Source organism: Podarcis tiliguerta, assembly GCF_965153285.1.
Source record: "Podarcis tiliguerta genome assembly, chromosome: 2".
In the NCBI taxonomy this organism is placed as follows: domain Eukaryota; kingdom Metazoa; phylum Chordata; class Lepidosauria; order Squamata; family Lacertidae; genus Podarcis; species Podarcis tiliguerta.
In genome coordinates this window covers 121,199,592-121,219,995 of record NC_139535.1, presented here as the reverse complement: position 1 = coordinate 121,219,995, position 20,404 = coordinate 121,199,592, and the positions used below count along the sequence as shown (strand labels likewise).

At 44.4% G+C, this 20,404-nt stretch overlaps 1 protein-coding gene and 1 long non-coding RNA gene across 2 annotated transcripts; one reads left to right on the top strand and one right to left on the bottom strand.

Annotated features, from left to right (window-relative positions):
* LOC310671895 (olfactory receptor 13H1-like) lies at positions 1–7,024 on the top strand. Its single transcript, XM_083428322.1, has 2 exons — positions 1–1,655; positions 5,099–7,024. Exons 1-2 carry the CDS (start codon positions 1,616–1,618, stop codon positions 6,037–6,039), a joined length of 981 nt encoding a protein of 326 aa, XP_083284448.1. The 5' UTR covers positions 1–1,615; the 3' UTR covers positions 6,040–7,024.
* A 4,199-nt stretch (positions 7,025–11,223) lies between these two features.
* Positions 11,224–12,555, bottom strand: LOC310673134. Its single transcript, XR_014508876.1, has 3 exons — positions 12,141–12,555; positions 11,494–11,878; positions 11,224–11,455 (listed from the first exon to the last, which is right to left on the bottom strand). It is a non-coding gene; the product is annotated as an uncharacterized lncRNA (long non-coding RNA).
* Between the last annotated feature and the right edge of the window lie 7,849 nt (positions 12,556–20,404).

Sequence of the window (20,404 nt, the reverse complement as noted above, 5' to 3'; positions counted from 1 at the left end):
AGATGGAGAAAGATGGAGAAAGAAAAAGAGGAGAGGGAGAGAAGAAAGGGAGAGAGAGAGACAAAAGAGAGAGAGAGAGAGAGAAGGAAGGAGAGCGATAGAGGTACAGAGAGGGAAGGGAAAGGGAAAGGGAGAGGTAGAGAGAGAGAGAAGGAAGGGGGGAGAGAGAGAGAGGAAAGGGAAAGGGAGAGAGAGAGAGATAAGAAATGGAGAGAATGAGAGAAAGATCAGGGAGAGAGAGGAAGAGAGATAGAGAGAAGGAAGTAAGCCGAGAGAGAGAGAGAGAAGGAAGGGAAGAGAAAGAGTGAAAGTGAAGGTGAACGATTTAGTTGAATACTGCTACTACACAGATACTGTGATACTACACAGATCCCTTGAAACTTTCAGTAGTTTTATCAAATTTGGTTGCTGTTTTGGGGGCGTGTCCCATGGAATTTCTCAGATGTGTCCTTGGAGAAGAACCTTCAATATCACTTTGCTTTTATCTTGAGCTGAAACTAAAGGCATCCTCAATCCTACCAACAGAAAATGTCCTGGTGTAACACCAACTGAGTCTGCCCATAGTTCAGGAACCTGAGTGAATTTATCTGATAGTGTGTACTTTTTAGAAGCCCAGAGTACCTCAATATTACTGTTGTGTACAATTACGTTCTAATGGATTATTGAATATTACTTCATTTGATATGTTGCTTATTTTAAAGTTATTATTTTATTATGATCTTGTTGTATTGGATCAGATTATAAGGTGTGTGATCTTTGTTGTATATTTCGTTGTTGTAAACTGCCTTGTGTAATACAGAAAGGAAGTATACAAATTAAAAGTGAACTGAAATGAACAAATAGAGGAAAGTCACATCAGGCCAACTTCAACTAACCTGATGTGCCAGCAAAAGCCCGTGCAAGGACTTCTGCTAGCCCAAAGTCAGGTTTCCCCATTCACCCCACAAGTACCTCTGCACCTCCATCATATCCATTCTGGAAGGTCAGGAGAACCCCCAGAACAGCGGGGGGGGGGGGGGAGATTGTTCCAACTAAGTGTGATGCTTACACTGATGGAAAGATCATAATAATACAACACTGAAATATTTCCTCCCATTCTTTCAGTCTATCATTGATATTTGAGTGCTGTAAATTTAAGAAGCTATTGAGCCAAATGTTTGGTACTTTTTTCATCAGAAAAAAATCTGATATAGCAATTACCAAATTCAAGGGTTCAGGAGTTCAGAACTTGAGTGAATTTCTGCAACACAATGTGCACTTTTAAGAAGCCTAGATAAAAGTCATATTATCCTTTTCAGTTTATGTTTGATATTTTGGTGTTGCAAATTCTTAGAAGTTGCTTCTAGCTTCTGCTCTTCTTCATTAATTATCCTCATGGGATGTGGTCCCTCTGGAATCTCATAAACAGTTCTGAATTTCCAACATAAGATCATGGATTTAAAAATGTTTGGAGATAATATAAATACTTTGGCAATACCATAAAAATGTAAATCTTAATTGGTTCTGACAAAACTATGTTTTGTTCTTAGCCAGATGAAGATTCTACAACACTAGTGAGTCATCTAAAGATTTAAATTTCAATAAGTAGGACTAAGTTAAAACGGATGTTTGCTGAATGTTCAAGCACATTCACAGTGGAGTGATTTTTTTGAGAGGTAAGTGTGATAAAAAGTTTTGAAGATGTGTTTGACGCTGTTTCTAGTAAACAGTTGTATATGGTCTTTCAATATAGAAGGAGACCCTTATGGTAGACAGATATTCCATAAAATATAAGGGTGACGAAGAGTATCTTTTTGAGTTGAGAATCTACATGCACTAATTCAGGACCTAAAGAATACACTTAGAGATATTTTATATGGTTGCTTCATCTCCCCAAATACACTGTGATGCAAACATGTTGTTAGAGCCTTGTTTCAGATTATTATTATTATTATTATTATTATTATTATTATTATTATTATTTACTGCACTTTCTGTCTCTTGTTTTTGTGAAACACCTTCAGTGTGTCAAAGTCAAAGAGCAAGAGAAAAATCTCCTAAGGAAATACTCCAAACAAACAAACAAACAAATGTTTTAGTTTGCTCCTTGTGAGTAAAGCTAGCAAGTGTGAAAGGAGTGGGGGAGGTTTGGTTTGAAGAAAGATCTGAACAATATGTGAACCACTAAGTCAAATACAGCCCAGCAGCTTGCTTAGGTTTTCAAAAATGGGCAAATCTGCAATACATTCTCTGCTAAGTAGCTTGTGGTGTGAAGGTAACAAAATCCATTCTTTGAAAACAATACTTCATACGTGGGTTCTCTCAGGTGGGTTGGTTTTGTGTGGTGTGGGAAGGGGCTGATGTTCCCAAATCCAAACTTTAAATAGGATCCAGTAATTAATATATTATTTGTTACTTCCTCTTATTTCAGTGAAGGAGGTAAGCACATGACTAACGAGAGTTAGTCATATCAGCTAATAAAAATATCAATGTAACGTAGGTACTCTCTCTCCAACTAATATCATCAGGTGCTAAAAGTATTGTCTTTAGTTGCCCTTCTGACCCTGACAGATGTTCTCTCTGTGTTCCAGCGGCCCCATTTATTTCTATGAAACTAATGAGTCCATGCACAAAGGATGTAAGTGTGTGTGTATGCATGTGCGTGCGTACACACACTTCTGCCTGCCCTGAACTGAACTGAATGGAGCAGTAGTTGTGATGCAGTGGCTCCTGCATGTTTGAAATCCTGCCATCATCCTGTACCTGCAAATTTTCAGCCATTCTTAAAATGCAACTAGGATTATTTATTTTGTAAAATACAGAGCCATTTTGAGGAGATCAGACTTAAGAGGGGTTTTTTTAAAGTCTGCTGAGCTGAGGGACAAAAGACTGATATTGGCACAGCAATTTGACAGGGGTTGGCAAGACTGTCACACTTACAGGACTCTTCCCCAACCTGGTGATCTCTAAATGTTGCAGGACTCCAGTGAAGAATATTTAAAATATAGATTCTTTCTGAAATTTGTCTGTTTGTGATGTGTGTGTGTGTGTGTGTGTGTGTGAGAGAGAGAGAGAGAGAGAGAGAGAGATGAACCATTCAGAGAGGGTTGTACGTCCATGACTATCTCTATCCCATAGAAATCACCAGCTCTTAAAGGTGCTTAACTATGGCTGGATTTTGCAAATTGGCAGTAGCATCTCAGGGGGTTGTTTTTGCTCTATTGACTTGTGCAGCTCCTGTACCAAGCTAAACTCTCTGTATCTCTAAGTACCAATGCAAAAAGCAAAACAAGGAAGAAAAGGGTTTGTTATCAGCTCAACTCCCACTAGAGTCAACCAGGCTCTATCATTCTGAATACTACAGTTCAGACCCCACCACTGACCACAGTCAAGAACCAAATTTCTTAAAATCAAAAGCTGACAGAACTACCACACTTACTGGCATATTCCACCACTTGGCATTGTCTAGGTGTTGAACTCCACTTGCCTTCATCCCTGAACATTGACCAAGTCCAATATGTGGAAAGCTCTAGTTTGAGAAAGACAAGTTTATAGGCTCATAATATAATATAGGGTTGCCATATTTCAACCAGAAAAGTTGTTGAGTGGTTAAATAAAAAAAAAGTTTAGTTTTGCCCAAAGTTGTTGAGCTTAAAATGCAATTTTTGAGCTATTTTTATAGGAAACAGGCAAAAATGAAACTGCCGACATGGGCTACCATATGTCCGGATTTTCCAGGCCTTTTTTGGCCAGTTTTTGCCCAGACACTGCTGACGACTGCAGTATTCTGGATATGTCCAGGAAGTTCCAGACGTTTGACAACCCTAATATAGATTGATGATAAAGCATGAAATCTGACCTGGAGCTACGTATAAAATGAACACAAGGACCAAACTATAGTGAACCTCCCTTATGAAAGAACAGCAAAATGATCCTCTCAATGTTTTAACCAGTAAGTAGGTCAGCCATTTGTTATCTAGTTTGGAGTGGTTTGTTTGCTTGTTTGTTTTTGGACAGATAAATCTTTAAAGTGTTTAGAAATAAAACTGAAAATATTAATGATATATAAAACACAGAATAAAATCTATTCCAGTCCATATGCCATGAGTGAGTGATTACCCATATGGCTGTACAGACATCTGACCCAGCCAGCTTGGCCAAAGGCCAGGGATGATGGGAGCTGTGATCCAGAAACATCTGGAGGGTACCTTAATATCCTCCCAAAGGTTAAATCTGAGATTATTCTTGGCTTTCATTACAACATGAATTAAATGAGGCTGTGGGTGAGGTGGAGTGAGTTTGCTTGCAAATTATTTCACCCTTCATGGCTTGACTGGTGGCGAATGTATGGTTGTCGCCCCCCAATGCATGTTGTGACCTGGGGATCTATGCTTGTTTGGCATTAATGGATGCATACACAATATCCAATACTCAGTAGAATGGAGGGAAAGTGTTATCTTCTCCAAATATTTCGTAGGGTAGACATGGACTTTTTTCACCACTGCTTCTGCATAGTGCAAACCAGTACAATGCACCCTCCAAATGCAAATGAAGAAAGGGAAAATACCCTCTATGCTTTCCTAATTACACAGAGCCAATTGAATTTCTTAATCTGCTATCAAATGTTAGTCAGTTTGCAGTACAACCTGGTGAATCACCTAAATTAGATTATATGCCTGTTGTCTTTGTCCATGGAGTTTTCTTGGCAGGTATACTGGAGTGGCTTGCCGGTTCCTGCTCCAGGTGGATCACGTTTGGTCAAAACTCTCCACTATGACCTGTCCATCTTGGGTGGCCCTGCACGGCATAGCTCATAGCTTCTCTGAGTTATTCAAGCCCCTTCGCCACGACAAGGCAGTGATCCATGAAGGGGATCTGACCTGCTCCATGGGGTCACAAAGAGTCGGACACGACTAAACAACCAAACAACAACAAAATTAGATTAATCAACAAAAGCTTTACATTTTGCCTTTCATTAGTGGCTGGGACGTAGTCATGATCTCTACACATGAACTTTTAATTTGTTTTCCATTTATAACATTTCACAACTGAGGAAATAAACAGAAGGGCTGGAATGTCCTACATGAGGTCCAATGATATTTGATATCACTTTTTACAGGTAACATGGAAGAATGGGGCAACACAACTGCAGTGACTGAATTCGTTCTAATAGGCCTCTCCAGAAACCCCAAAGCACGTGCTGTTTTGTTTATTCTCTTCTTGCTGATGTACGTGGTTGCTGTAGCTGGGAATGGACTTATTGTGGTGCTCATTGTGATGGATTCGCACCTCCATACACCCATGTATTTCTTCCTCAGCAACCTCTCCCTCATTGATGTCTGCTATGTCACCACCTCTGTCCCACAGATGCTGGCCCACTGCTTCACAGACAGGCCCACAATCCCCAAGGGCAGATGCTTTGCACAAATGAGCATTGCTCTGTTTTTGGCAGTGGCCGAGTGCCTTTTGCTAGCAATGATGGCGTATGACCGTCTTGTGGCAATATGCTACCCTCTACGTTACAGCTTAATCATGAGCCAAAAGTTGTGCATCTCTCTGGCAGTCAGCCTGTGGTCTAGCTCTTTCCTCCTGACCATTGTTCCCTTTTTCAGTATGCAGGCACGCTTGTGTGGGCCCAATGTGGTGAATCATTTCAAATGTGAGCTCCAGGCAGTGTTGAAATTGGCCTGCTCTAATACCCAAGCCAGTGGAGTCAGCATGATGGTAACCAGTGTCTTCACTCTGGTGTTCCCCTTCTCCTTTGTTTTGGTGACCTATGGTCGCATTGGTGTCGCTGTTCTGCGTATCCGCTCATCACAAGGCCGTAGTAAGGCCTTGTCAACCTGTGGTTCTCATCTGGCTGTGGTGGGAATTTTCTATGGCACAACCTTGGCCATGTACCTCAGGCCTCAAGCCAAAACATTCACTGACAAGGAAAAAGTAGTGGCTGTGTTTTATGGGGTCGTCACTCCCATGCTCAATCCCATGATCTACAGCCTGAGGAACAGGGATGTGAAAGGAGCCCTGTGGAGAGCAATTGGAAGGAAAGTGGAGGAATAAAGCACTTCAGAAATTAAATTCTATATTGATAGATAGATATCAGCAGGAATACGTAAAGTGTTTTGTTATTCTGCAAATGGGTGGAGTTCAAAGTAGTGCTAAGGAGATCATTCCATCAGTGTAAGAATTTCTGCTTTTCTGAAGGGAAGGATTTCCACTTCAATGTGCTTCTCTGGAGCAGAATGGGGGGGGGGTCTGCCCATTTGCACTAGCATGAGTCATGCTGGCTCCCACTAGCACAACTTATTTAATTGAATCTAGTCCAATTGAATCTAGTTATTGCTGCTGGTGGTTATGGTGGCAATATAGCTTCTCATAGTGAGGAAAGGAAAATATTTAGCTGTACCCCAAGCAGTTTACAAATCTAACTATAGGCATGGGCTGGGGGAACCTGTGGTCCTCCAGCTGTTTTTGGACTCCAACTATCATCAGTCCCAGCTAGCATTGCCAGTGTGATCAGGGAAGATGGGAGCTGCATTCCAGCAACATTAGGAGGCCCCCAGGTTCTCCATCTTTGCTTGAGTAAAAGAGTAAAAGGCAAGGAAAGGCAAGGATATTTACAGTTTCTTCTCTGCAGATTTCTTGACATCCTCTTTCCAAAAATTGTATGATCTCAGAAGCAGTTTTATTTTTTCAATCACAACTAGTAAGAGATCGGTTTTCGGTTTTTGGTTTGCTTTTCCTTCCTTCTTTCTCTTGGGGAGCATTGTTTCCTAGCTTGTCTTCAGAAATTCTGCATTAAAACACACTTTTTAGGCCACCTAACCAAATGTTAAAAATTTAAATCACCATGTTGTAGTATCATTTAAACTTGAGTGGTACATGATGTGCATAAAATGTTTTTTGTAAGATTAAACCATATTAAACATCTTTCACAGTAAGCAAAGTCCAACTCTTCTATTTACCGTGTGAAAGATCTATCACACAACCCTCAGAAGTACATTTTGGGTACCATTTTCAGCCATCAAATAAATTATTTACATATTCAGAGTACAAACAATTTGTATTAAATTGTCTATGTATTAAATAAATTTATTATATATAAATATCTTCCTCTCCAAGTCCTTAGAATTAATTCCCTCTTATTTTACCTTTAGCTATGAACTAGCAAAGCAATTCCTTGCTTCAGTTTCTGTTATTCTACCAATATGGCTGTGGGGCTAAAAGAGTATCAGTTGATTATATAGAACAGGTATGTCCAACTTCAAGTAGGCTGTGACCCAGTATCAAAAACTGGCAGTGATCTACCACACTCTTCCATTGTCATTCTTCAACTTAAACATATTATATTTGGCTGAGCTTATATTTGGCTGCCCCAAGGCCTTAGTGGAGGACCATGTCCAGCCCTGCAAAATGCAATATTGCTTCCCACTGCAGGAAGATGAGCCCCCTTTCCTGGGTTTAGGAAGCAGCCTTATACCAAGACAGACAGACCTGACAGATTGGCAGCTTCTCTCCAGAACTTCAGGCAGGAGAATCTTCCCAGCCCTGCCGGGGCCTCAAACCCAAGTTTGCATCCTTTCTCACACAAGCACAAACCGCTCCATGATCATGCTGCTCCCCTGCCCCATGCAATGTTCCTCAAGGCAAGGTGGCGTCTCACAAACCCCCACACCAGCTCCCTCCCAGGGCCCTTGGCGCACATGGGAAGCCAACATGCCCCCCCCAAGTTCAATTTCTCCTTTTACCAGACAATGAGTTCCAACAAAAAACAAAAACAGAACAGTTATACTAAAATTAATCTCCAACCAGATATCCATCCCACCCGCCCAACAAAGCAAAAAAGGAGAAAAAGAAAGAAAAATTTAAAATGCCACCGACTGCTTAAGAACATTTTAAAACACATTAACCACTTGGAACAGGGAACAATAGCAGAACAACTTCCCACACTTCCCAAAAAGGTTGTTCCAAATGAGGGCCTGGGCCATGCCCCCTGGGCCATTTGGAAAGGCCTTGAAAGGGAGCAGGCCCTGCAGTCCTCACCACAGCCAATGGTCCAAGGTCTCACTGCCACAGGAGTCCTTTTGTAGCTGGGAGAGTGAGGGCCTGGGCCAGTTTGAAAAGCATTGTCATTAAGAATGGCATTAAGAACCATCATCACTGTCATTAACAAATCAAGAGAGACTTTAAGGTTTGAGTACTCTTCTAGTCTTCTGTAAACCCCAAGAACTCCCACTGCTACAAACCTTGAGGGGAAACGGCAGGCTGCTGACAGAGCAGCATCCCCCACCCCCATTCAGCAGCATGGACGCACAGCCCTCCCGCTGCTTCAAAGCTTCCCAGGGTTGAGGGGGAAGCTGAGGCTGCCAGCAGAGGAGCGCGGCTCCCCCCCCCACCAAAGAGCAGCCCAAGAGCATGCCACACTCTGGCAATTTGGCTCCAGGGACCACACATTCACTCCATAAGACGCACAGACATTTCCCCTTACTTTTTAAGAGTAAAAAAGTGTGTCTTATGGAGCGAAAAATACGGTATCCACAAATCATGTTGATAATGGAGGCTCGCCCATAGGCAGGGGCACACTCCCAGGTCACTCCCACTCTGCATTTTGAGATTGTGTGACACTGTGGGATGCAGTGAACTCCCCATACCCCACAGAGGAGCATTGAGAGGATTTATGCCTCATTTCCTCTCCTTCCTCTGCCTGAACTTCTTCACAACCCACAGAGGGCTACAAAGAACAACCACCGTTGACTCATTGATGTAGCCAGAAACCCCAAAAACAGTACTTCTGTCTTGTCAGGATTCAACCTCAATCCATTAGTCATCATCCATCCTTCAATCACCTCCAGACACAGGACATTCATTGCTGTCAGGGGTTCAGGAGCAGAGGCACAGGAAAGGGAGGAAATGGAGAGCGAGGAGGAGGAGTCCGAAGGAAATGTCAGCGATGACAGCGGTCCGAGGTCTCTGAGTCTTTCCAGCGAATCGGAAGATTCACAGAAAGGGGCTCCCATGGTCAGGGCAAGGGGGGTGCCTAGGGGGACACCCCAGGAAGAAGGGACCAGAGGGGACTCAGAGAGCAGCAGTTGGAAATCCGGACCAGCGTCCACACCAGAGTGCAGTAGGGGGGAGGAGTCCCAGGCATCGGGATCAGGCGGCGCGCTGCCATCGGGGAGCGAGGAAACGGTCGAGAGGAAGGTTGAAGGCTGGGCGCGCGCGCCAAGTTCAAATGTACAGGAGGGCGGCACAGTTGACAGCCCGGATAGGGAGCCAGGTCCCAAAGCCCGCCGAAGAGAGCGGGAGGAGTCAGGGGGGTCTACGTCTGCGTCGGAAGAATCCAGGAAGGAAGGAACCCCGGGGGGTAGCAGGACCCAGAGGAGAAAGGAGAGACGGAAGAGGTGGAGTAAGGCTAGAGTCTTAAACTGGTGTACAGGGGGCGGAGATTCAGATGGAGCTTCGCCGGTCTAAACCCTAGACGTAGAGCTGGGGCGCTCCGGCTTGAAAATGGAAACTGTACTTCAATAAAGACTTTTGTACATTACTACCGGCTAGCGTTGGTCCTCTGTGAGCTGGGACCTGGAGCCAGCTCTGACAATTGCCTTCATTGGTTCTGATTTAAAAGAGAGGTAGAGCTGGGTATCATCTGCATACTGGTGAACACCCAGGCCAAACCCCCTGGTGATCTCTCTCAGCATCTTAATATAAATGTTTAAAAGCATGGGGGAGAGGACGGAGCCCTGAGGCACCCCACAAGTGAGAGCCCAGGGGTCTGAACACTCATCCCCCAACATCACTTTCTAGACATGACCCAGTTTGTGTTTGAAACAAAAAAGAAAATGATGACAACTGAAGCAAATATACTTTGTATACCTCACAATACACATGACACTACAATTTATTAAAAAAAGAAAAAGAAAGAAAAGAAAGAAAAAATAGTTGAGGTTTTAAAAAGGACTTCCAAACATTCTCATTGTACGTTATCTGTTAAATACACTTATACAGCTCACTTACTTATTTATTCTATTTTTTATTGTATTTCTGTGTGAATTGTCGATTACCTTTATATACTACAAGGTTTAGTCTAGGTCTGCCAGGAGATTACCCTTTATACCATGTGTCAGAGCTGGCTCTTGGTCCCAGCTCACAAAGGACCAACGCTAGCCGGTAGTAAAGTATCAAAGTCTTTATTGAAGAATAGTTTCCATTTCCAAGCCTCAGCGCCCCAGCTCTACGTCTAGGGTCTAGACCGGCGAAGCTCCATCTGAATCTCCGCCCCCTGTACACCATTTTAAGACTCTAGCCTTACTCCACCTCTTCCGTCTCTCCTTTCTCCTCTGGGTCCTGCTACCCCCCGGGGTCCCTTCCTTCCTGGATTCTTCCGACGCCGACGTGGACCCCCCTGACTCCTCCCTCTCTCTACGGCGGGCTTTAGGACCTGGCTCCCTATCCGGGCTGCCAACTGCTGCACCCTCCTGTACATTTGAACTTGGCGCGCGCGCGCAGCCTTCCACCTTCCTCTCGACCGTTTCCTCGCTCTCCGATGGAGGCGTGGCCACTCCTGCCTCATGTCCTCCCGCTGGCAGCGCGCTGCCTGATCCCGATGCCTGGGACTCCTCCCCTCTACTGCACTCTGGTGTGGACGCTGGTCCGGATTTCCAACTGCTGCTCTCTGAGTCCCCCCTGGCCCCTTCTTCCTGGGGTTTCCCCCTAGGCACCCCCCTTGCTCTGACCATGGGGGCCTCTTTCTGTGAATCTTCCGATTCACTGGAAAGACTCAGAGACCTCGGACCGCTGTCATCGCTGACATTTCCTTCGGACTCCTCCCCTTCGCTCTCCATTTCCTCCCTCTCCTGTGCCTCTGCTCCTGAACCCCTGACACCATGGTTCTTCAAATATTCTTTAAATATTCTCCATTCCTTGTGGACTTTTTGTTTTGTTTGGCCTCTAACTCTTCCCATCACCTTTGCTAGCTGCAAGTATTCTACCATTAGCGTTTGCCAGTCTGCTATAGTAGGTGTTTTAGTATTTTTTCCAATTTTTTGCCACTAAACTTCTGGCCACTGTTACCCCATACATGAACAATGGTCTTTTCAATTTTCCTATTTCAGTTGGCTATACACCGTAATTTTCGCTCCATAACACAGTTTTTTGCTCCTAGAAAGTAAGGGAAAATGCCTGTGCGTGTTACGTAGCGAATGCACTGGACCGGAGCCATGGCTGCCGTCAGTCAAGCAAAGGAGGAGGGGCTCTCTGAAAGTAAGCAAAGTGAGAGCCACTTACGGAGGAGCCAGGGAGGGGGAGGTCCACGCACTCTCTAAACAGAACAATGAGGCTGCAGAGGGACGGCAGGGCACAGGAGGGCTTGGATCGGGAAGGATAAAATTTAAGCAACCAGCAGCAAAAAAACAAAACAAAACCCAACCTTGAGCTCTGAGCCACAAGCGCAGTGAAAACCAGGAAGTAAAAAACAAGGCTGGGGAGGGCACGGGATGAGGGAGAGGGGAAAACTACGCAAATCCCCCGCGTCTCAGCTGTTTTCAGGCAGGATAGATTTGAGCATTGTCTGGGTCCTAGTGCCCCTACCGCTTTTTGTGCTCCATTCTATTGCTGCTGGTGGCTGCTTATCACTCAAACTGAACCTGATACCAGTAGCCATGTGTATAAGGTAGAAGGCTGCAAGGAGGAGCGCTTTTACACAGCTAATGGCAAATCCCCTGCAATCCAAGTCCTCCTCACTTGCTCAAATCTATTCTGCTTCAAAACAAGGAGCGGAAGGAACAGGCTGCAAACTGTTAAATGGAAAAACCCCCAGGCACAGGGCAAATACCTTAAGTATACCTTTAAAGCAACAGTGCTCTTTCCCTCCCTCCTCCCCACTCAGCTCCCCGAAAAGCTCCTTCAGTGTGGTGTAATGGTTAAGAGCAGTAGTCTCGTAATCTGGGTAACCGGGTTCGCGTCTCCGCTCCTCCACCTGCAGCTGCTGGGTGACCAGAGAAGTCACACTTCTCTGAAGTCTCTCAGCCCCACTCACCTCACATAGTGATTGTTGTGGGGGAGGAAGGGAAAGGAGAATGTTAGCCGCTTTGAGACTCCTGAAGGGGAGTGAAAGGCGGGATTTCAAATCCAATCTCTTTCTTCTTCTTCTTCTTCTTCTCCACACACCCCACGCGTGCTCCTTGTCCCTTGAGTGCTTTTCCTTCCCTCCCCACTTAAAACGTGGTTACAAAGCATCACATGGATCCTCAGGATTTTTGTACTGGGTCACCCCAAATTCACCATCAGATCACATAGCATGTCCATGGCTACAGCCTGCACCAAAACACACCCACTGTTTCATGGGGCCACAATGGCACAAAAACGTGGTTACAAAGCATGGATCCACATGGATCCTCAGGATTTTTGCATTGGGCTACCCCAAACTCACCGTCAGATCACATGTCTGTGGCCACAGCATGAACCACAAAAATCATACATCCACTGTTTCGTTTGGAATGTTTTTTTCTTGTTTTCCTCCTCTAAAAACTACGTGCGTGTTATGGTCAGGTGCGTGTTATAGAGTGAAAAATACGGCACTTAAAAGAAATATTTCTGGTCTTTTTTTAAATGTTATTTTAAATATTTTTTAAAATTATTCGTATACATTATTCAAAAATTCTCAAATTTCTACACAGTTCCACCACATGTGTAAATAAGACCCATTTTCCTTATTGCATCTCCAACATAGGGGTGACCTGTTTTTATACATTTTGGCAAGTTGTACGGCTGTTTGATGCCACCTGTTCATCACCTTCATAGTCTTTTCCCTAAGATTATAACAGGCCATAAACTTAATGTCTTCTTGCCATAGTTTTCCCATTGTTCCATGTCAGGGAACTGCCATTGGAGCTGGAGGCGGAGAGAAGGCTCCAGAGGGATGGCGGAGAGGGTCCCAGTAGGGAGAGAGGCAGCCCATCCGCTGGGGAAGGAAATCAGCGTAACACCAGTGGAGAAGGGGGGCAGATGGGGGAATCGGAGAGGTGGCTACAGGACTCCTCGCCGGAGACCAGCGGAGAGAGCATGGGTACTCCGCTGCCCACATCCTCTTTGCGCAGAAGACTTCCGCGCAGGCAGAGTAGGAGGAGACTGGGCGTCAAACAGCTTCTATGCTGGAAGAGGTTCAAGAAACGCCCACTGACGGATTCTGCCAGCGATTGAGGCAGCCACGGAACTTGAGGCTGTCCAGACAGAAAGGGTTCAACCAGGCAACCTAGCCAGGAGTAGCGGCAACTTACGCACGAGCAACCCCTAGAACCATTACATTCCATAAGAATGTTGTAACCTAGGTCTTGCACCCATCTTACCATCACGGTCTTTACCTGTTATTCTTTTAATTCCCATTCTAATAATAGGTCATAGACTCGTGAGATATATTTTCCTTTACTTTGTATTAGTTCTTTTTCAAATTTCGACGTTTCTTTTGCAATACCTATTTTCCTGTCAATAATTAATCTTTGATTTACTTGAAAATATTGCAGCCTGTCTGTCAGATATTCCTAAATTTCTTCATACTTTTTTAGGGTTGTCTCTTCCTGTTTTTCTTCTAACATTACTCGGTATGTGGCCCATACCCCCTCCATGTTCTTTTTCTTAACTGCCATTGCTTCTGTTGGCAAGGTCCACAGAGGTATTTTTGGTTCCAATATTCCAATATATTTTATCCAGATATTATATAATGATTTCCTTATTAGATGATTCAGGAAACCCCTATCGACCTTCACCTTCTCATAAATTTGATAGGCATACCACCCATATCGATTATTATATCCCTCCAAATCCAACGCATCTGAATCCAAAGACTGGATGTTATCCAATTTTGAGCCATAGAAGACCTGCGGCTGCATGGTATAGTTCTAAATCTGGAAGTGCAAAGCCTCCTCTCTCTTTTTTATCTGTTAATAATTGGTATTTTATTCTCGGTTCTCCCCCCCCCCGCCCTTTCCATATGAATCTTGCCATATCTATTTTCCATACCTGAAAACAGGTAAAGATGGTGAAATGCAAACAGGGGACACAGAAAGGGCTGAACTCCTCAATGCCTACTTTGCCTCAGTCTTCTCCGATAAAGAAAACAATGCCCGACCTGAAGAATTTGGAGCAAATGATTCAGTAGAGAAAACACAGCCCAGAATAACTAAGGAGATAGTACAAGAATACTTGGCTAGTTTAGATGTATTCAAGTCTCCAGGGCCAGATGAACTGCATCCAAGAGTATTAAAAGAACTGGCAGATGTGATCTCAGAACCACTGGCAGTCATCTTTGAGAATTCCTGGAGAACAGGCGAAGTCCCGGCAGACTGGAGGAGGGCAAATGTTGTCCCTATTTTCAAAAAGGGGAAAAGAGAGGATCCAAATAATTATGCCCAGTCAGTCTGACATCAATACCAGGGAAGATTCTGGAGCAGATCATTAAGCAAACAACATGTGAGCACCTAGAAAGGAATGCTGTGATCACCAATAGTCAGCATGGATTTCTGAAAAATAAGTCATGTCAGACTAACCTGATCTCGTTTTTTGACAGAATTACAAACCTGGTAGATGAAGGGAATGCAGTGGATGTAGCTTACCTTGATTTCAGCAAGGCATTTGACAAGGTGCCCCATGATATTCTTGTAAAGAAGCTGGTAAAATGTGGTCTTGACTATGCTACCACTCAGTGGATTTGTAACTGGCTGACTGACCGGACCCAAAGGGTGCTCATCAATGGTTCCTCTTCATCCTGGAGAGGAGTGACTAGTGGGGTGCCACAGGGTTCTGTCTTGGGCCCGGTCTTATTCAACATCTTTATCAACGACTTGGATGATGGACTCAAGGGCATCCTGATCAAATTTGCAGAGGACACCAAACTGGGAGGGGTGACTAACACCCCAGAGGACAGGATCACACTTCAAAACGACCTTGACAGATTAGAGAACTGGGCCAAAGCAAACAAGATGAACTTTAACAGGGAGAAATGTAAAGTATTGCACTTGGGCAAAAAAAATGAGAGGCACAAATACAAGATGGGTGACACCTGGCTTGAGAGCAGTACATGTGAAAAGGATCTAGGAGTCTTGGTTGACCACAAACTTGACATGAGCCAACAGTGTGACGCGGCAGCTAAAAAAGCCAATGCAATTCTGGGCTGCATCAATAGGAGTATAGCATCTAGATCAAGGGAAGTAATAGTGCCACTGTATTCTGCTCTGGTCAGACCTCACCTGGAGTACTGTGTCCAGTTCTGGGCACCACAGTTCAAGAAGGACACTAACAAACTGGAACGTGTCCAGAGGAGGGCAACCAAAATGGTCAAAGGCCTGGAAACGATGCCTTATGAGGAACGGCTAAGGGAGCTGGGCATGTTTAGCCTGGAGAAGAGGAGGTTAAGGGGTGATATGATAGCCATGTTCAAATATATAAAAGGATCTCACATAGAGGAGGGAGAAAGGTTGTTTTCTGCTGCTCCAGAGAAGCGGACACGGAGCAATGGATCCAAACTACAACAAAAAAGATTATTCCACCTAAACATTAGGAAGAACTTCCTGACAGTAAGAGCTGTTCGACAGTGGAATTTGCTGCCAAGGAGTGTGGTGGAGTCTCCTTCTTTGGAGGTCTTTAAGCAGAGGCTTGACAACCATATGTCAGGAGTGCTCTGATGGTGTCTCCTGCTTGGCAGGGGGTTGGACTCGATGGCCCTTGTGGTCTCTTCCAACTCTATGATTCTATGACTTCATCCCTCCCAGTATCGGAATTGTTTGAAATAAAAAGATCATTTTGGGAAATATATTCATCTTAACTACTGAGATTCTGCCCCATAGAGAGAGTTGTAATCTTGTCCAGTTTTCCATATTTTCCTTAACCTCTTTCCATACTTTGGTGTAGTTATCTTCATAAAGTTTAATACCCTTTGTTGATATACAGATTCCTAGATATTTTACCTTGCCTTTAATCTCTGTAAGCTGTTGTATTTCTTTTAGCCCCCCTCCGTATTTCGATTTTTAGTTAATATCTTAGTTTTTTGGTAGTTTACCTTCAGGCCCCCCACCTTTCCATATGCTTTACTTCCAGCGCTGCTGGGATACTTTCTTTTGGGTCTTGTGTTGTTATTATCAAGTCATCTGCAAATGCTCTAACTCTATATGATTCCCCCCCAACTGTAATTCTTTTTATCTTTTCAAACAGGGGGCAAGAATTGAAAATTCTTCAGTCAGGTTTTTATTTATAATTAACCTTGCTTTTTGTTGTTGGTATATCGCTTCTATTGCCTTTCCCACTTGCCCTTCTACTCCCAATATTTCTAGTTGTTTTTTCCCCATAAAATGCCAGGAGACATTATCAAATGCTTTTTCTGCATCCAGCAGCAAAAGTGCTGCTTTTTTATCAGTTTTAAATTCTAAATATTCCAAAATATCTACAATATTCCTGGTGTTACTCAAAATTTGTCGACCTGGTAAGAAACCCATTTGATTGGGGTGTATTAATTCTTTTAATATCTCTTTTAATCCAGCAAAAAGTTTATAGTCACAATTTAGTAAAGATATTGGTCTGTAGTTGGGCATTAGTTCAAGATCTTTGTCTGCTTTGGGTATTAATGTAACATACACTTCAATCCAGGATCTTGGTATTTTCCAATTTTCAAAAGTTTGGTTCATTATTTCCTGCTAGTAATATGTAATGGCTTGGCTCTCCCACAGAATAATAATAATAATAATAATAATAATAATAATAATAATAATAATTTTTTATTTATACCCCGCCCTCCCCAGCCAAGGCCGGGCTCAGAGCAGCTTACAAGCAATAATAAAAACAAGATGAATGATTACAACTTAAAAGCAAAAGTAAAATACAACATTAAAATAATGGAACATTAAAATATTAAAATGTAGCCTCATCGCAGGAGGAGAAGGAAAAGAAAAAAGAAAGAGAGGGAGGGAGGGAATCAAATTGGCTCCAAGCCAAAGGCCAGGCGGAACAACTCTGTCTTACAGGCCCTGCGGAAAGAAATCAGATCCTGCAGGGCCCTGGTCTCATGAGGCAGAGCGTTCCACCAGGCCGGAGCCAGAGTTGAAAAGGCCCTGGCTCTGGTTGAAGCCAAACTAACTTCCTTAGGGCCTGGGACCACTAGGGTGTTGTTATTTATGGACCTTGAGGCTCTCCGTGGGGCATACCAGGAGAGGCGGTCCCGTAGGTACGAGGGTCCTAGGCCGTGAAGGGCTTTAAAGGTCAAAAGCAGCACCTTAAATCTGACCCTGTACCCCACCGGGAGCCAGTGCAGCTTGAAAAGCACTGGGTGAATATGCTCCCATGGCAGAGACCCTGTGCGGAGCCTCGCTGCAGCATTCTGTACCCGCTGGAGTTTCTGGGACAGCTTCAAGGGCAGCCCTGCGTAGAGCGAATTACAGTAGTCAAGCCTGGAGATGACCGTCGCATGGATCACTGTGGCCAGGTCGGGGCGGGAAAGGTAAGGGACCAACTGTTTGATGTGGCGAAGGTGGGAAAATGTTGCCTTGGCTGTTGCTGTAACTTGCACCTCCATGGAAAGGGAGGCGTCAAGGATTACACCCAAACTCTTAACGGAAGGCAATGGCATTAACTGGGCCCCCGCAAGAGAAGGGAGTTGGTCCCTCATCCCCATGCCATCCCGACCTAGCCATAGGACCTCTGTCTTCGAAGGATTTAGTTTCAATCGGCTCCCACGAAACCATCCAGCCACAGCTTCCAAACATCTGGTCAGTGTGTTCGGGGCCGAGTCGGTGTGGCCATCCATCAACAGATAGAGCTGAGTGTCATCAGCATATTGGTGACAGCCCAGCCCAAAGCTCTGGATAATCTGGGCAAGGGGATGCATAAAGATGTTAAAAAGCATCGGGGAGAGAATTGCGCCCTGCGGCACTCCACACACCAAGGAGTGGTGCGACAACATTTCCCTCCCTAGTACCACCCTCTGTCCCCGACCAGAGATAAAAGAGCACAACCAGTTACGGGCTATGCTCTGTATCCCCACGTATGCGAGGCGGTGGTCCAGAAGATCATGATCGACCATGTCAAAGGCTGCTGACAAATCTAAAAGGATCAGCAGTCCTGACCCGCCTCGATCTAGTTGTCTACGGAGATCATCTATTAGGGCAACCAGAGCCGTCTCCGTCCCAAAACCAGGACGAAAACCGGACTGAAATGGATCTAATGCCGATGTTTCCTCCAGAAACCTACCAAGCTGTTCAGCAACCACTCTCTCAATTACCTTACCCAGGTATGGAAGATTTGAAACTGGGCGGTAATTGGATAGGTCTAAGGGATCTAATGAAGTTTTCTTTAAGAGTGGACACACCACTGCTTCCTTCAGTTCCCCTGGGAATGTCCCCGTGTCAAGGGACAAATTGATAATTTCAACCAGGTGAGTCCGCGCAACATCTGGACACTCCCTAATCAGCCAAGACGGGCACGGATCAAGGAGGCAGGTGGTGGGCCTACTAACTTGGAGGAATCTATCCACATCAGTAGGGAGTATCCGATCGAAATGGTCCAACACTGGACCTGAAGTCAGTCGAGGGGCCTCCAGTTCAATCACTGTATCTAAATTGGCAGGGAGGTCATGGCGGAGCAACAGGACTTTCTCCGCAAAAAAGCTCGCAAATGCCTCACAGCTGTGGGTCGAATTTGTGCTTAAATTTGGTTGTCCTTCTAAGGACGTTATTGACCTAATTATTCTAAAAAGTTGTGCTGGGCGAGAGCTAGCGGATGCAATGGAAGCTGCAAAGTAAGATTTCTTAGCAGCTTTCATAGCCATCTCATAGGCTTTCATAAGCATCCTATAAGATGTTCTTGAGGCTCCGTCACGAGTCCGTCGCCATACTCGCTCTAGCCGTCTGAGATCCCGCTTCATTTTCCGGAGCTCCTCAGTAAACCAAAGTGCCCGGTTTTGACGGGGTCGCAGAGGGCGCTTAGGCGCGATCTCATCACTGGCTGCCAAGAGCCGGTTATTCCAGTCCTCAACAAGGTCATCTAATGAGTCGCCAGGAGGAGCAGGGTTCCGCAAGGCTTGTCGGAATCTATCAGGATCCATCAGTTTTCGCGGACGAGCCCAAATAGGTTCGCCACCCGAGCCAGGGAGGAGCAGGAAGTCAATCTTGGCTTTCAGAGCGTAGTGATCAGACCATGGCACTTCCACAGCGGGGAGCATGATCACATCTATGCCAGCCCCAAAGATCAGATCCAGCATGTGGCCTGCTTGATGAGTGGGGCCCAAAACAAACTGGGAGAGCCCTAGTGTTGCCATGGAAGTCACTAGGTCCAGAGCCTGTGAGGAGGGAGCAGCATCGGCATGGACGTTGAAGTCTCCCAAAACCAGTAGGTTTGGGAACTCCAAGGCCCAGCCCGCCACCACAGAAGCGAGACACCGGCAGCAATTATCTCAGGTTTATTGCTCAAACACATAAATCACTCCGGAGCTCCTTCACTCAGTGTCTGACTCCAAGTTAGCAGTTGCCGAGTCTAAACTCCGCCCCTTCCTCTTCTTCCAACAGGGGAAAAAACCCTTTCACTTCCGCTCTTTTCCCCTCCTCTCACTGACCTTTTCGCGCCTTCTGTCTCTGAGCTATCTGCTCCTTGCTCTCTGAGGCTATGCCACTCGGCTTCCCCTCCTCCCTCTCACATTCCAGTGGCCTTATTTCCCTTGGCTTGCTTAGATTCCCAGCCTCTGTCAGCTCCGGAACGAAGCTGACATAATATTTCTTCTAACTTTTTTGTAATATTCTATTGGCAGTCCATCAGGGCCAGGTGTTTTACTTGGTTTCATTTCCCCCCCATTACATTTCTGATTTCTTGTACGGTTATTGGGGTATTTAACTTTTTTATTTTTTATTTTATATTGGCCACTATTTGATGTCTTTTTAGATATTGCTCTATATCATCTTTATTTTTTCCTTTTGCTTGTATAACTCTTCATAATATTTCACAAATTTCTGCGTTATTGTCAATGGATCGTCTATAATTCTCCTATTTTTAGCCTATTTATTCATTTTTCATTTTCTTTAATTTCCAAGCCAAATATTTGCTGGGTTTATTAGCAAATTCAAAATTATTTTGCATCCAAATTTTTGAATTCCAATCCATTTCCTGTTCAATTTTTGTTTCGTATTCCAATTTTAATAATTTAATTTCCTTTTTTATATTTTCCTTTTTTTGATTTTTATTTAATTCTTTTTTTTTATTCATTCAATATTCTATTTTTTGCCTCCTCTTTTTCTTTTCTTTGTATAGCATTTTTAAAAATGAAATATCCTCTGATGACTGCTTTACTACTGTCTCGCAGAAAACTGCTGGTCATCCTCTTCCCCTTCCGGGCTAGGCAGGATGCAATGTTCCGCACAGTAAGAGGAACCGAAGGTCAGTTGGCGCTGGTACCACG